Source organism: Vanessa tameamea, chromosome 14, assembly GCF_037043105.1.
Source record: "Vanessa tameamea isolate UH-Manoa-2023 chromosome 14, ilVanTame1 primary haplotype, whole genome shotgun sequence".
In the NCBI taxonomy this organism is placed as follows: Eukaryota; Metazoa; Arthropoda; class Insecta; order Lepidoptera; family Nymphalidae; genus Vanessa; species Vanessa tameamea.
In genome coordinates, this window is record NC_087322.1 from 11,040,905 (window position 1) to 11,058,111 (window position 17,207).

General features: G+C 32.1%; 1 protein-coding gene across 1 annotated transcript; it reads right to left on the minus strand.

Moving 5' to 3' along the window:
• Positions 1–115: 115 nt before the first annotated feature.
• Positions 116–8,765, minus strand: LOC113402197 (trypsin delta-like). Its single transcript, XM_064216902.1, has 8 exons — positions 8,656–8,765; positions 6,510–6,531; positions 6,015–6,162; positions 5,636–5,793; positions 3,826–3,912; positions 3,227–3,321; positions 2,524–2,599; positions 116–251 (listed from the first exon to the last, which is right to left on the minus strand). The coding sequence occupies exons 1-8, from the start codon at positions 8,707–8,709 to the stop codon at positions 193–195; spliced, it is 699 nt and encodes a 232-aa protein (XP_064072972.1). The 5' UTR covers positions 8,710–8,765; the 3' UTR covers positions 116–192.
• Between the last annotated feature and the right edge of the window lie 8,442 nt (positions 8,766–17,207).

The window sequence follows — 17,207 nt, forward strand, 5'->3', positions numbered from 1 at the left end:
AGCAACCTTCGCTTATTTCTTCTCTAATGAAACTGCAATCCCTCAACGCTTAAACTGTATAATTATTCAACTAATTATATAAATAATAGATAAGAAATAGATACAACAATATCCTTTATATTTCATTTATTCCTTAATATTACATTACACGCACTTCTGTTATTAACGCGTGTATTTAATAGCTGAAGTATGTTATTGCGGGACGGTAACTTCAGAGATCCAGTCGTTGTATTTAGCGACGTTCAGGAATACTGAAATGAATACACAAAAAAATGATTAAATCAGCAAGCTTGGCTTAATACCTAATGTTTATACTGTAATGTAATCACTGAAAATCTATACATATAATAAAATTGGAGTGCCTTTTTGTAATATTTAAATAGCCGCTTTTTAATAAATGTATATGTATGTGTACACGGTACATATAAAAAAATAAAATTTTTGACAATTTTTGTATGTCTGTCTGTTTGTTCGGGCTAATCTCTGGAATGGCTGGACCAATTTTGATGGGACTTTCACTGGAAGATAGTTTATGTAATAAGGAGTAACTTAGGCTACAACAATAACTTTTTGTTAAATTCACACGCGCATGAACTCGCGGGCACAGCCAGTTACAAAATAAAGTCACGGTGACTGTCTGTTTGTCTAAACGCCATAAACTACAGAACGGATTTTCATACGCCAATGAACGGAGTTATACATGATGAAGGTTTCGGTGTGTAAATATATTTTTATTTATTTGCAAATTGGCTGATATTTGACGATGATAGATGATGATCTTTATATATAAATATTCTGTATGTAACAGAACCCTACCTAAACGGTTGTGGTGATTTCGATGATTTTTTTTTGTATGTTTCCGATTGCGCTGCGATCGGAAATCAAATAAAAATCTTAATCATTTTTATTTCGAAGTCGAGGCGGGCAATTAATTATATAAAGAATCTTAGGATGGTTTATAATTATTCAATAATCCATACTACCGATACCTCTATGAAAAAAAATTTATTACACTTTGTTTTTTTTTTAATTGTTAAAATTATTAGACCATTGAATAGTTTTTGATGTCATTGTTTTTTTTTTCTTTTTGTGTGGTGTGCGACGTTTTCGATATTCAAACTAAATATTATTTTCAACAAGAATATGTTAATAAATTTTAATAATAATATATAATAATAAATAAAATAATATATAATTTCAAAAATGTAAACCTTTAAGTATTGCTGTTAATACATATTGATATAAATATATTTTTATTTATTAACATGCAAATGTATAAAGTATGACTGCCGAAACACCTTACCTTTACGACTTACACTACAGTTTGCGTCTGAGAAAATACAAAACTGGTGACGTCACATGCCGTCATTCGAGACTATTCTAAAGGTTTTTTTATTAAATTCTGCTTAGTACCTTATAGATACTTATAGATACTTATAGATACTTTACTGGAGCACATAAATATTCCAATATTGTTATAAAATGTTTTAATATAATCTTAACTACTAGCTATTCGATATGCAATAAGTACCCTATAATCTTAAGAATATTTCCATTAATAAATCTAAACCTTTGCTATGAAATAAGTAAACGAATATTGACTTTTTTTATTGTTAAATATACCAGTTATAATGATGTCTACGTTTAAACATGCTTTAAATATACACAATACATTCGCAATATTTCTCGCCTGATAATTATTGTGGTTCACAAAATGCTGTTACATTATCTAACCGATCGACTATTGGCGAGGTGAGTCAGCAATTTATCATAATAAATGTGATAAAGGGGCCCGTAATTGACTAATTTTGACCCTCATTCATTGCTTTTCCCTGTTACTTTTCATTGTATGAGATATATTATCTGTGTCGAATACAGAATAAATAAGATCAGGTACTTGTTAATTATAGACTTAACGCAGATATAGACTATATTATGAGCATTAACCATGACGTCGATACCTCTATAAAAAAAAATTATTACGCTTTGTTTTTTTTATAATTGTTAAAGTTATTAGAGCATTGAATAGTTTTTGATGTCATTGCTTTTTTTTCTTTTTGTGTGGTGTGCGACGTATTCGACATTCAAACTAAATATTATTTTAAACAAGAGATTGTTAATAAATTTAAAATTTAGAATCATTAAATGTTTCATGGTGTAACACAGATTAACATGATTTTAATGTTCGCTTTCAAAAATTAAAATGAGATTTCCATTTTATAAAAACGTAAAAAAATTAGTATTATATTGAGTATCCACTTTTTATAGTTTATAGTATAGTTTTCGCCCGTAAGGTGCGCTGGTAGGTTTTAAGTATAAAAAGTAGCCTATGGGGTTCAAACTAGCTTAATCAAATTCAGTTCAGTGGTTTAACCGTAAAAGCTTAACAGACGGACGGACAGAGTAACTTTCGCATTATTATATTCGTAGACATTATATTTTGTAACTCTGTCAATGCATTTATATAATATATAAAATGGAAATAATCAGAGGAAGATAATCTTGTAATAAAAGTGTCCTCACCTGCGCTGCCCTCCGCGACGCTGGTGAGCACGCCGACTTGCTTGTCGTCACTCACAAGAGGAGCTCCCAAGTCGAACTGTAAAGAAAAATATTATCTGTGGCATTTCGTTTCTAACAAACAAGATCTCTTAACTATAGTATATGTTAAACTTATCTTGTTTTTAATCGTTTGAAATCATTGAATTAAATTAATTTTATAGATTTATATTTTTAGTGAAACGAGATTTTTTTTTTAAATAATGCTCTTTTAGTTTATCTGTGAACCATAACAGTTTGTTTTCTTTTAATCTTAAAAGAATACAGCAGAACTGCATTGCCTTGTGACATTTCTGCTTAACATTGATTTTCCATAAGCGCATACATAACAGAGTCAGCTATACGCTCTTTGAATTGTAAACGACAAAGTTTAACGCACGCTGTTAGCCACAGAAGTGGAGCAAGAACAATACGCCGATGTCTTTGAAAACAATCTTGATATTTGTAATAAAATGCTTTTTTACATTTTCTCATTATTATCTAACTCTGCTATCTTATTTACGCAATACGTTTATTTTATCTAACAAGATCCATAGTTAAGGTAATTCATCTCGTACTCGGCGAACACATCACATGATATTCTGCCACGTGAATCAGCGTGGAATAAGTTCCAAAACTTGTCCCTTGGTCCACCAATGGCACATAAACGAACTGTTATTATGATTACCTCGGTGGCTTCACCGTCTTCACTGCTGCCAATAAAGCTGCCATCTTCATTAGCTTCCAAGGCAACGTTGAAGCAGTTCAGCTTTTCTCCGGGAACTGAATAACACGTAACAATACACATTGTCTTTAAATACCTTAGTATAATAATAATCTCTCACTCATAAACGGTATTCGTTTTATTAAATTTAATAATTTAAATAAAATGTTACCTGTGTGGTTTGAAAGTTAAGATTTATCAATAATAATGCAGATTAATTATTACTTCGAATCCGAACATCAAAACATGTCACATAGACTGTTATTGGTCAATACCAATTTCCAAATTATTCAATAATAATAATAATTAAAATCGCAATTTCGACCACAGTTGCCATACTCCACACTCCCTCTCCACAAGAGTTCCTAAGCACGGTAGAGGAAAACTGACATAGTGTAACAATGCCAGTTTACAAATTCTACACATTTCATAATAAAAATCTGCATAAATTGTTATCGATACAAATTTCAATTTTAGGGACTACGTAGCAATGACTCTTGATCGTCGTCAGCCTTGATATTTGCAATTATATTATGTAATTACTTATAGGAAATGAAACTCACCGCCTTCAACAGCGCCGTAGCCGCAAAGTTTGCCAGAGGTAGATACTCCAGTGCTACTATCGGCCAGATCAATGGAACTGATGTTTTCTACGAAACAATATAAAATCTATTAAACGATAAACCACAGATAAAATATTTTTATTGTTTAATAAATAGTTTTTCAAATTATAACAAACATTAGGACACCGGTAAGTGTATATCATGTATGTCCCATGTATAAACTTTAGTAAGAAAATAAAAAGTGATTTCAAAATGTTGCACAAATGCATTTAACCATAGAAATATAAAGTTAATAATTATAATTGCAGTACAGCCATGCTTCAGTTGTGTGTGATATGGAGTAGCTGGTTTTAATAGTACATTTTTTTTTATGATTTCGATAGGCGGACGAGCAAATGGGCCACCTGATGGCAAGTGGCCACCACCGCCATAGACAATGGCGTTGTAAGAAATATTAACCATTCCTTACATCACCAATGCGCCACCAACCTTGGGAATATTAAAATGTTACGTCCCTTGTGCTTGTAGTTACACTGGCTCACTCACCTTTCAAACCAGAACACAACAATACTAAGTACTGGTGTTTGGCGGTAGAATATCTGATGAGTGGGTGGTACCTACCCAGACGGGCTTGCACAAAGCCCTACCACCAAGTATATGTAATTGTAACTAAACACCCGATTAGCAACATTAATAAACGAAGGCACTACTTATTCAGGTATTTTTTTTAAACTTATTTAAGTCAACACAAACAGGATAATTAAAAAAAAATGAGTGTAATCAACGCGCCGAAAGGCCCAAATGCTTTCGAGACAATCCTATTAGTTAAATAAGAAACATCAGAAGCGTCCAAACGAAATTAAACGAAATTGGTTATCCGAAACTCTAAGAAGTTTGCACCAACTTCCAACAACCGTTTAATTAATAGATCGTTCGTTAGCGTCGTATTTTAATTGTGTCGACCTGCCTTGTGCTGGGGAGTCAATTATTTTCTTATTTTTTTTATATTTAAGAGTTTTATTCTCTAAACATCTTAAGCAATAAAGTTTCTTATATAACACATTTATTAATGTACTTGTATTTAAAAGTTTTAAACAATGATACTATGTCCGCTACTAGAACTACATACTTGAAATTCTTTAGTCTAGCCTTAATAATTTTATCGATATACTTCATGTTAACATAAATGTCACAGTTTTATAATATGTTACTTTTAACGTAGAATATTCACTTCGTTTAATTAGCCCTTTTTACAAAAACTTTTGGCAGTTTTTAGGTTATCTTAGACACTACAAAATTAATTTAAACTTTAAACACGGTGACACGGATTCTGATTGGTTTAAAAGACGATCCTATCTTAGGATACCATTATTATATTTTAATGCAAAGCCAGACAGACGCGTAACCCAAATATAAGAAATGTTGTGTTGAAGAAGATTATTATTTCATTCTAAATGATTCAGTTCTGAATTTTAGACAACGGTTGCCATTCTCAAGAGGATTAGTCTATTGCACAAGACATGTTATAGTGTTATAGGCGTTTGTGCAAATACAAGTGCACTCACTTTGTCCTCATTCTCATTGTCCAATAGGATGGCAGACCCAACACGATCGAAAACAATTAAGGCACGGTATCAGCCTCTTGACGTGCTTTTTGAGGCACGTGAGTGTCAACTTCCAGACTTTCTCGACAGACAAACCTATTAACACTGTAATGGACTTTGTGAATTTATAACTAGCCACTACGCCGACGAGGCACTTTTTTAAAGTTATAAACCATCAAGCCATATTAACCTTAGTGCTAACTTACCAGTATATAGCAAAACTCGGTTGAGGTTAATAAGAGCTACATCGTTAACACCGGTTTCTTCGTCGTAGTCGGGGTTGATGCGGACTGTGGTGCTCTCTGTCACCAATTCAGGACGGATCACATCAGTAGCGCCATAACGAACCCAGATGAAGCGGGCGCTAGTTATAACACAAAGATAGAGGTTATAATATGAATATATCATTTTCAAAATATTAGTAACAAAATTTATAGTAAAGGACCGCGCAAATACAGACCAAGCGGTAGCTAGGATAACGTCATTCCATTTGCCTTCACGGAATAGGAATCTGTCTCACCCCCAGGTGCGCCAAAATTTTTTTCATATCAAAAATAAGTTAATATACTATAATGGTACACTTACTTCCTAAGACAGCTAGCCGAGGTGAGGACCCAGGATACATCGACGATTGAGCCAACGCATGTTCTGAGGAGACCTTGACCGTCGCTGGTGGCGACACGCAAGTGTACTACCCACGGGTTGTCACTAATTTGCGCGGAAGTAGACAGAGCTGTCGATAGAATTAATGTTCATTATTTATTTAACAATTATGAGACTATCTGACCTAGTAACGACAAATTACCTTTTCACAAATTAAGAACTTGTTTTTTTTTTAAATTGAAATTGAACTGATTTATTTTAATGAACAAAAATAAGAATAAAATGGATAAATTATATAAATAGAGCTAATATTATCAGGTATTTAATGCTAAACAAAGTTGCTACCCAGTTTCGTATCAGTCCTCTCGGTAGAATCTACATTCGAAATGGGTAGCTTTATTAATTTGTACTTTCAAAAATATTTGTATAAAGTAATTTGATTTTGATTAAATTACAAATAAAAAAAAATAAACTTACAGCCTGCACCAGTGCTGCGACCCTGAAAAAATAAAAATATATGTCATATAAGAATCCCGATTTACAAATAGTAAAAAATAAAAAAGTGCCCTAATTATATGAATAACAATAATTTTGACTAAAAAGTTTTTATCATACACAAGTTAAACTTTACCTATTAGTAATACCATTATCAAAAAAAAAAGATTAATATAGATAATACTAAAGATTTTGATTTCCAATCATACATACGTATAAATTTACTTATCTTTATAAGTACCTGATTTAATTACAGATTGAATAAAATAATAGGCCTTGAGTTGTATTTTTACATAAATATTCGATTATTTTAAATTATTAATTTTGAGTATCTTGAAGATTTTAATAACGAGTATAATTTCACAGCTATGAATGGATCTACTTTTTTTTTTAGTTTGAGATTAATTTGAGTGGATTAGGTCGTAAGTCAAGTACCTTTTTTTAAAATCTTTTTTAATATATACAAGCAGCCATGCATATGCTATTTACTATAGATGGAATTCTACGGTTTTTCTATACACATGTCTTAAGAAAATATTTTAAACGTTGGATATTTAATGGTATATAAACAAGGGTCATTGAACTCGTACTTGCGTGTTACACCCACTATGCGTGTGTTACTTAAAAACTTGGGAACTAGGTAAGCGCTTACGAAAGCTATGCCGATTATTTGTGAAAAAACTTAATGGTTTTACGCAGAATCGCTGGGAATATATTTCTAAGACATTTATATTTCTTTGGAATTTCGAAGACCTATTACTATTTATAAACTCTACCTAAGTAAATAATGGATAACATTCGTTCTTTTTTTGTAACAGTTTTCTAAAACTTGTTATTCTGCCTAAAAAGTTTTTATATATTATAAATTCCGTATTCAGATTCTTAGATGCTATAACACTTTCTAATTTATGATAATCGATAATAGTTAAAATTATAATTAAATTTAAAATACAGTGTTATATAATTAGAGCAATAACTAAAAACAATCTATACCTTGGAAAAAAATAGGAAATAGATAAAATGTCGAAAAAACCAAAGCAAGGTTCAAATAATATGCTGTTGATTGAATTGGAATATGTTTTTACCTAGGTTCGTATGATTTCACGTTTTTCCTTTTGACTTTTGCATTTTTGCATTTATAAATAATCAAAATATTTTTGCCTTTTTGAATACTATTATTATAGATTATTAAGAAACGTGATACTTGGTGTACAGACATGAAAAAAAAAAACCTTTTTTTTATAATTTTGTCCGACGTCATAAACATTTATAATCGCGGTTAAAACCCAACTATATTTTACATGAATAACATACATCGGAAAAATTCAAGCGGCCTATGCCAATTTTAAGTTCGTATGGCAGAGTGTGTTAAAAAGTCTAGTCCTGCGAGCGAGCCTTTAAGCGTTCAGCAAAGGCATAAAACTGTAATACATTTGCGTGTTAATATTCTTGAATCACCATATTATATTGAAATGGTGTTCTATACAGACAAAAAAAAATCTCCCAGTCATTGACACAAGTAATCCATGCAAATTGTATAAGGAATACCGCAATAATTGGATTTCTACATATTTCATTTAATTAAATTCCAAAACGGATGAGTTTATTTTCTTTTTTTCTTGTTCATGGCTTTAAGTACTGCGCTTTCAGCCTACAAAAATTTGTTTGTTTGATTCTAACCTTACTTCTAAAAAAGGCTCAAAATGGCGGAACATTAAGCCCCAAAGGTCGATGACAAATACAACAAATTATTTGAAGGAAATTTTAAGCAACTTATTATAATATATTTTACACGTTTTTTCATATAAATATTTTTTAATTAATTAAGGCCAAAATTAATAAATCTAAAATTTAATATAAATATAATTGAAAGATTAATTCAAACCTTCGTAGAATTTTATAATTTTGTTTATGTAAATTTGTTATTTTATATCGAAGCGCCTATCATTGAGAGATTTTTCAGAAACGACTGATTAAAATTTGTAAGCTAATATTTGTATCGAATATATTTATATATATTATCGAATATATGAACATGAATAAGTATTTTTTCTAAATGAAACAAAACTTATATTGGGCAAAACTTATATAGAAGCAATAAAAATAACTATGAAATAATCTGTGTTACCTGCACTGCGGCGAACACACACAATAAAGCGAATCCAAAAGCCTTCATCTTCATCAGCGTACAATGAACCACTAAAAATTTTCTGCTAATTGTTTTATACTAATTACATATTTATCGAAGATTACCGCCCACGTCAGCGATTACTATTATTAACAATTACTTTTTATCGAGCTTAAAATGTATAATCCAATGATAACGTAATAAAAATATATTTAATAATTTTAATGAATCGTAAAATATAAAGACATCAGTAAGTCCGGAAATTATTATTATTATGCTTTTTAGATTTTAATTGATATTTTTTCCTACGGAACTATATTTTCTTATTGTAGGTCAAGGGACCTAGGTCCTAGGTTAGCGGTTATACCCTACTTAACACGAGATGAATTATAAACACAAATTAAGCACATAAAAATTTAGTGATACCTGTCGGGATCTTAACCCCCAATCTACAGTTCAGGTTTACATCTCGGCTAGATTTTTTTGTAAGTAAATGACTTATTTATAGATAAAGAAAATGAAAGGTGTTCCGTATCAATTAATTACAAATTAGCGTATAAATATACGACACTTCATAACTAATTAAGTATAAAATATAAGTATCGCAATAAAACATAGTAACCCGAGGTATCGATCTATGAGTAAGTAAGTGTAATGTTACCCCTGTTACTCGACTGCAGAGTCAGTAACTCTTTTGTGGGGCAATGTATACGCTTCTACAACAGGATCCCAGAAAGCGTTCAAAATGCTTCTGTAGCCAAATTTAAAAAAATTGTTAAGGAACGCTTGTGTGCTAAAGGTTACTATACAATTAGTGAGTTTATGTTTGATAGCACACCTTGGGAATGAAACGATCGCCTCCTGGCTGTTTCTATTAATATACAATTATGTATGTAATTAATTTAACAAAAAAAAAAAAAGAACCGCTGAGTTTCTTTCGCCGGTTTTTCTCAGGTCAGGGTGTTCCTTTTTCCGAACCGGTGATAGTGTTTAATTTGACCATCAATAAGAAAGTGTAATGCTTCTATGTTGAATAAAGGAATTTGAGTTTGAGTTTGAATGCTTCTATATTGAATAAAGGAATTTGAGTTTGAGTTTGAATGCTTCTATATTGAATAAAGGAATTTCAGTTTGAGTTTGGGTTTAAGTTACACTCGCTTAACACACCAATACATCACATTAACGTTTTTTCTTTTTCTAGCGATTAATTTTATTAATATATATATGTCGGTGATCCGCCGCAAAGATCGAACCGGAAGCGTTGTAGTGTTAAATTAGGGCAAATTAGGTCGAACTTTACTGTTTCGAGCCATTCATTTACAAATTATTACTCGCTAGAGGGCGCTGTATGGGATTCGTAAGTAGGCGCTAAGCTGTCAGTTTCGTACCGACCACCCGACGGGAAAGACGTCTGGGGGACGTCCTGAGGCAGGAGTCCGCGCGAGACAGACACAGACTTAATAACCGCAGGTGAATTGGATCATTTGTAATGCATGCCGCATATTAAAATATTTTAATACTTTGCTAAAAACGCAGCTTATAGATACTTCGCATGCATGATAACACTTTTCAGCTACTATATCGCTGGTCTCTTTTATTATCCACTGGAAGATTAAGCTATTTAAATAAACACTTACTTATGTAAGTAGCCTGAGTAGGATTTTAAAAGTGGATGTGGCGAGCAAGAATCGCTTAAAGGATTTGTATATTTACTGTAAGAAAGTAGGACTTGATTGGGGAATTAAATTTAAGCGTTATGGAACATATACCTAATATACTAACGACCCGCTCCGGCTTCGCACGGCTGCAATGCTAATACTAAATATAATACAGAATGTCTTACAACGTTCACAGTTTTTCAGTCGTTAGACAATACAAACCGCTATCTGTCTGCCTTTTAAATCTGTAATATCTTTAAAAATATTCATTTAAATTACATGTAAATGTAATGTAAAGTGCCATATTGATCTATATTAAATGCACAATGTATTTGAGGATGCTGTATTGCTTAAAATCGCTTAGAAAATTTATCGTATAAAGTAACGGATTACAAATGGTTGTTGTGAGTTATCCCTAAGAGATTGACATATACCATCGCGGACTTTTTTGAAGAAGGTCTTAAGGTGTACGATACTTTATTACATTAATTTGATCTATCTCGTAGGGTTCAGCCAGCGTTTTCAATGTAAGCACAAAAAAAAGTGTATTTATCTAAAATTATCAGTGTTTCTCTACTTTATTTTGCATGTAAACCTTCCTCTTGAATCAATCTATTTATAAAAAAAACCGCATCAAAATCCGTTGTGTAATTTTAAAGATCTAAGCATACATAGGGACAGACAGCGGTAAGCGACTTTGTTTTATACTATGTGATGATAATGAAGAAGCAATAAGTATACGTAGAGCACGTCAATACGTACGGAAGTATACGGTATTACGTTAGTATCAACAAAGTTGGTCAATGATTGGTTAATTTGGCTTTAATCTAAAAGCTCATTGGTCGTCTATCACGTCATCGGGTGCCACCGACCAATGACCATTTTAATAATTCTATTAGCCTTATATTAACGAGTATTCATCGTCGTTTCATTTAATGTAATGACGTCGTCTCCACTCATAATGTAATTAAATGTCAAAATATGTAAGAGCGAATTTATAGGGTACTGGTTGTCGCCCGCGGCTTCGCTCGTGTTTTAGGGGTTAGTATCCTTCCTTGGAGTTCAAGTTTGCTTCATATCAACTTTCATCAAATTCGATTCATTAGTTTGGTAGTGAAAGAGCGACAGACAGACAGACAGAGTTACTTTCACATTGATAATATTATTGTAGATTAGTCTATGCGTAGAATTTTTTTAAATGTCATTTAACTTAAATAATGTTAAGGTAACGAAAATAAATTATTTATTTTTATTAATTAATAAATATACACTAATTTGTCGAAATCCAATAATAATTCATATTGGTCTTCGATAATAATAATAATCAGATAATTCGTTTATTTTTATTAAATTTATGAAATTTAAGTCACTATTGCACGAAGTTTATTACATTACCAAATCCATTAGCCCGTTCAATTACATTTTGATATGTCGAGCAAAAGCAATATTCCATTTCCGAGAAATTGTCTTATTTACATTATTTAATATTTAAAAATAAACATTGATACTCAATTTGCATTACTTATATTCTGAACTTCCTCATTAGTGTCACTAATAATGATTATAGTAATTTTACTACTTGACAATTTATTTTCAAGTGTTTAGTAGAAATTTTACCGTAACTTTTACTTAATTACATTTTATAATGACTCACTGGTGTACAACGGACAGAGTAAATAACAGTAACTAACTCGTAATTGAACGTTAGTTACTTTTGTTCGTTTACTTGATGGTAGGGCTTTGTGCAAGCCCGTCAGGGTAGGTACCACCCACTCATCAGATATTCTGCCGCCAAACAGCAATGCTTGGTATTGTTGTGTTCCGGTTTAGCCAGTGTAACTACAGGTACAAGGGACGTAACATCTTAGTTCCCAAGGTTGTTGGCGCGTTGGTGAAGTAAGGGGTGGTTAATATTTCTAACAGCGCCAATGTCTATGGGCGGTGGTGACCATTTAACAAAAGGTGACCCATTTGCCGGTCCGCTTATTACATAAAAAAAAGAAAAATAAAATTAAGTTATAATTAATTAGGATTTTTCGAAAATAGTATTTGTTTCTGTTAATAAATCAATGAATGTTACAGTTTTAGGATGAGGTGTGTATAGATAATCATAATTTTTTAAAGTTGATTAAAACTCATCACGTGAGAGGGTAAAAGTTGGGGATGAAAATTTGTATAGAACTTCACCATAATTCAACATATTTTAAATATGTGCCATCGGTTTTTTGGCTTCGATTCATGAGTTTAGGACACACTGTATATTATTTTTGAAAATTCATCCTTTATAAGGCTGTAATTGAGGTTGAAATTTATTTTCTTTATTTATGAAGTTAAAATATAGAAATCGGTATTAAATAAAATAATAAAATAAAATAGCCTGCAGCTTCTTCTTACAATTAATTGATACATGCATAATTGTTAAAAACTAAATATATATTCTAATTCTAATTTGTATTAAAGTGATCGGCAACTGGTTGCTTTAGTTGAACAGCTTGTCTGTCGACAAAGGCCTCCTCTAAAGATTTCCACGTATTCCTGTCTCTTGCTAATCGGCTCCAAATTGGGCCAGATATTTTCCGCAAGTCAACTTCCCATCTTTTGTTTTGTCTGTCTCTACTTCTTTTTCCATCCCTTGGATACCATTCTGTTACTAACCTACTCCATTTTTCTATATTTTCTCTCGACATATGCCCCGTCCAACGCCATTTGAGCTGTCTGTAGGCTGTGTGTGCATTTTTAAATTTGGTCTTTTTCTTAATTATTTGTAGTTTTACTCTATCCCTCCTTTTTATACCCAAGATGCTTCTTTCCATCGAATTTTGGCAGACTTTTAATTTATTTTCTTGTAAATCTGTTAACGCCCATGTCTGGCACCCGTATAGTAAGCATGGCATAATACATATTTCGTAAACTTTCTTCTTTGGTGTCATTGACATATCTTTATCCTTAAATATTTCCTTAAGAGACCAAATTTTTCCAAGTATTAGTTATTCTTCGTTCTATTTATTTATTCATGCTGCCATCAATAGATATAAGTTGACCGAAGTATATATATTCATTTACATATTCTATTTTTTCGCTATTTACTAAAATCAGTTCGTTGGGTACTGCCTGTTGGGAATTCGTCATAATTTTGGTTTTCGTTAGGTTCATTGTCAGGCCGCCCTTGCGTTTTCGTCGGATAATTGCCGTAACATTATTACCAGAGTTCTTGCGTCCTCTGAAAATAAAATCAAATCGTCTGCGAAGCGCAGGTGGCTGAGAAAATATTAGTCATCGCAGCCATTTATTTTGAGGCCATTTTTAGTCCAGTTCAGATTTCTGAAAATCATTTCCAGCACCGCTGACAATATTTTAGGTGATATCGGATCTCCTTGGCGTACACCTCTTTTAATAGGAAATTCACTACCCGCAGATTCAAGTTTAACTTTTGCTGTACTCGCTGTGTATACATTTTTAATTATCCGTATGTATTTTTCTTGAACCCCTTGCCTGTTCAGAGCGTCCCATATATAGTTGTGTTCCAATGTATCGAACGCTTTGTTGAAGTCTACAAACCATATGTAATATGTTTTATTGTATTCAGTATATTTTTGTAGAATTTGTCTGAGAGTGTGTATGTGATCTATAGTAGACAATTTACTTCGGAAACCAGCTTGTTGCTTAGGTTGGTTTTCATCCAATGTATTGGTGATTCTGTTTAGTATGATTTTTGAAAATATTTTATAAATATTGGACTTAACGTCCACGACTTAACGTCAAATATTGGACTGATCGGCCTATAGTTTCCTATATCACCCTTGTCTCCCTTCTTATGCAGCAGTATGATTGTTGATTTGGTCCAACCTTCCGGGATGGTTTCCGTTTCGAGAATTTCATTGAAGAAATCTGTAAGTCTAGGGGCCATCACTGGTAAAGTAATTTTTAGTAGTTCGTTTGTGATTAAATCTGATCCAGGTGCCTTATCTAGTTTTTGGGATTCGATAGATTTTATTGTTTCTTTCTTTAGAATTGGCTCAATTTCCTCTTTATTTGTTGAATTATATTCCTCTATAACTTGTTCACCTTTACGACTTTGGTATAGTATTTTGTATTAGTCGGTTGCAATTCCTAATATTTCTGTTCTTTTACTGGTCTTTCACCTGTCTTTATTTTTCATATTTGGAATCCAGTCCTTTTTGTAGTTTAATTATTTTATTGCCTTCTTTATTCCTCCTGTTTTTTCTATATATTTTCTTAATGTTGTTTAAACTTAATGTTGAAATCGGTATTAGACTTTTATAAATAAAAATTACCAGCCAGAAAATTAAAAAGGGAGAATATGGGATGTTTGTATGATATTGATATTGTGCACGAGTGTGTACTCAAACGAAGGAGTCCTCTATATTCCTCACTATAATTATCCAACGACAATCCGACACGACCAGAGAGATCAGGAACAGAAACAAAAGCTTCACGTTATTTCTGTTATACAGAATTATGACACTTCCAACTTCCTAGGTCCAGATTACTTCCGAGAATATGTTTGACAGAAAATGCCAGAAATTGTGGAAATGCGGAAAATTAAACTGACCTTGGTATTTTTTTTTCATTGTATATTGTAAAGTTGTAACTTTGATAATTAACAATATATCTAAGTAAAAATATGTTTTCGCTAATTGTTACCAATATCTAGTGATTTTATTATCGATGATGATAAAATTGCTTTTTATTCTACCTCCGAGTGACATAAATACATTAAAATAATATTATTGTCTTGTTACGAAACTCGTAGCTTTTATTTTACCCGTAATTTCTTAAACTAAGCAATTTTATTTTTTAGGATTTTATGGAAATGTAATTTTGAACATAGTGAAGACCCAGCTTCAAGTAAATAGGAACGTCAAATAATTAACAATATTTAATATAGTTTACAATATTTATTTTTCTAGTTTTTGTTACAATCATCCATTATCTTCCGCTTTTCAAACCAGATTAACGATTCCCATGTCAAATTCAAAAATATTCTTCCTCTACTTTTATTATAAAAATGTCAAACCAAAAAGTATTCATCACATTTATATAATTCTGTGATTGAATATAACTTAATAGCTAAAAGCTATACAACCTTAAATGATTATTTATAAATATTTTATATAAAATAATTTATAGCCTTACAATAGGTAAGTAATTCTTATCCAATAAGAACTGAATTTTACGAGACATAGATGTATGCATGACCATAGTCATCAATAACCGTAAAATATCAATTGTAATTCTGCCTTGAAAATAGAACAATATAGAACAGGATAACGTAAACGTCAATGTCACTATGATATTATTGACCAAAATTTTTTTTTTTTATTAAGGTGTAGATACAAGTGTACACTTAATGTATATTTAATTATATAACAGAGATCTATAAACACGATAACATAGAAAGTTAATAGGGCGTTAAAATCGAAAAAGTATAAACCGATATATTTCTAAATCAGAATAAATTTAAATTAGCCATTAAATCCGGATGTAGATTAGTAATCACCGAGCGTCCAGCGATAAGTTATCTTGTTATAAGAAACAGATTAATGGAAAGATATGATCTTTCTGCTTTTACGGTTAATCTAAATGATACCATCATTTTTAAATACTTGTTTTTATTAAGATTTATGTCATGTTTTCGTGTTCAAATATTGATTATAATGTAACTGCGAATTCATCGCTTTTAGTATTGAATACATCGAGGGAAGCGATCGCGATTCGTGACCATACTTCTGCTTACGGGTGAGGTGTCTTTTTACCGTCTATTCGACCCCTAGGCGAACGACGATGGATGCCTACGTCATTCCTCCGTCATTCCTCCGTCCCGACGACGACAGAGGCACCCTTAGGACGCGCGTACTCTGAGCCCTTAAGTGGATTCTCAACATCCAGGCTTGAGTATTTTAACTCATCCCCCCGCCCGGTGACGCAGAAGAGGCCAATATGACCAACAGCAAATGCATTTCGAAAAAAAATATCTTAAATAGAGACAACATGGACCTTACAGCTTGTGTCTGTCTCAGAAAGTAGATGTGGTCGATTCTTATAGAGATAAGTTAAAGTGCACGCAGTGTGGTACTAGTGAAAGCTCTTTAATTAATTAACGAATTAAAACCGCCTTTATTATATCAACGCTGCGTTGATATAACTTCCAGTGAGCAGAATGACTGGCCAACCCGCCAACCTGGTCAGGTAATTGACCTGGGGAGAAAAATACCACTTTGCCTTGTGAAACCGGTCCTCGGTATTCTGACAAAAAAACGAACGGCACCCTCTGTGTCTCTAGGCTAAAATATAATTATCATTGTATATAATAATGGTTAAAAAATATATATATATATATATATCCCGCTGAGTTTCTTTCGCCGGTTCTTCTCAGGTCCGAGGTGCTAAATTCCGAACCGGTGGTAGATTTTTGACAATCAATAAGCAAGTTTAGACACTTCTATATTGAATAAAGATTTTTGATTTGATTTGATTTGATTTGATTTAGGACACCACAGGATTGCTTGCACATACAACCGTGACAGAGTAAACATTACTCTTTCTGGTATTCTTCGCTCGTGACGAATCAGCGTACGCTCACGAGTCATTTGTCCTATATATTTTGCATCCTATATTATTGTTTCCTAGCGACCGAAACGGGCCTATATTATCAACATGACAACTTCTACTGTTTTATCTATAATTTAATATGTTTAAAATGATATACAATCAATTATAACACGTCACCGGATGTTTTTCACAACATTTTTTATAATGAGTAAAAAGCAGCCAATTCTGTGTACAATCGAAATTATTAATTTTTATGTGTTTTGTCTGGCATAGAAGAAAATGTCTTACGGTTTAGAGTAATTCGAATTCATCAGCAAAGTA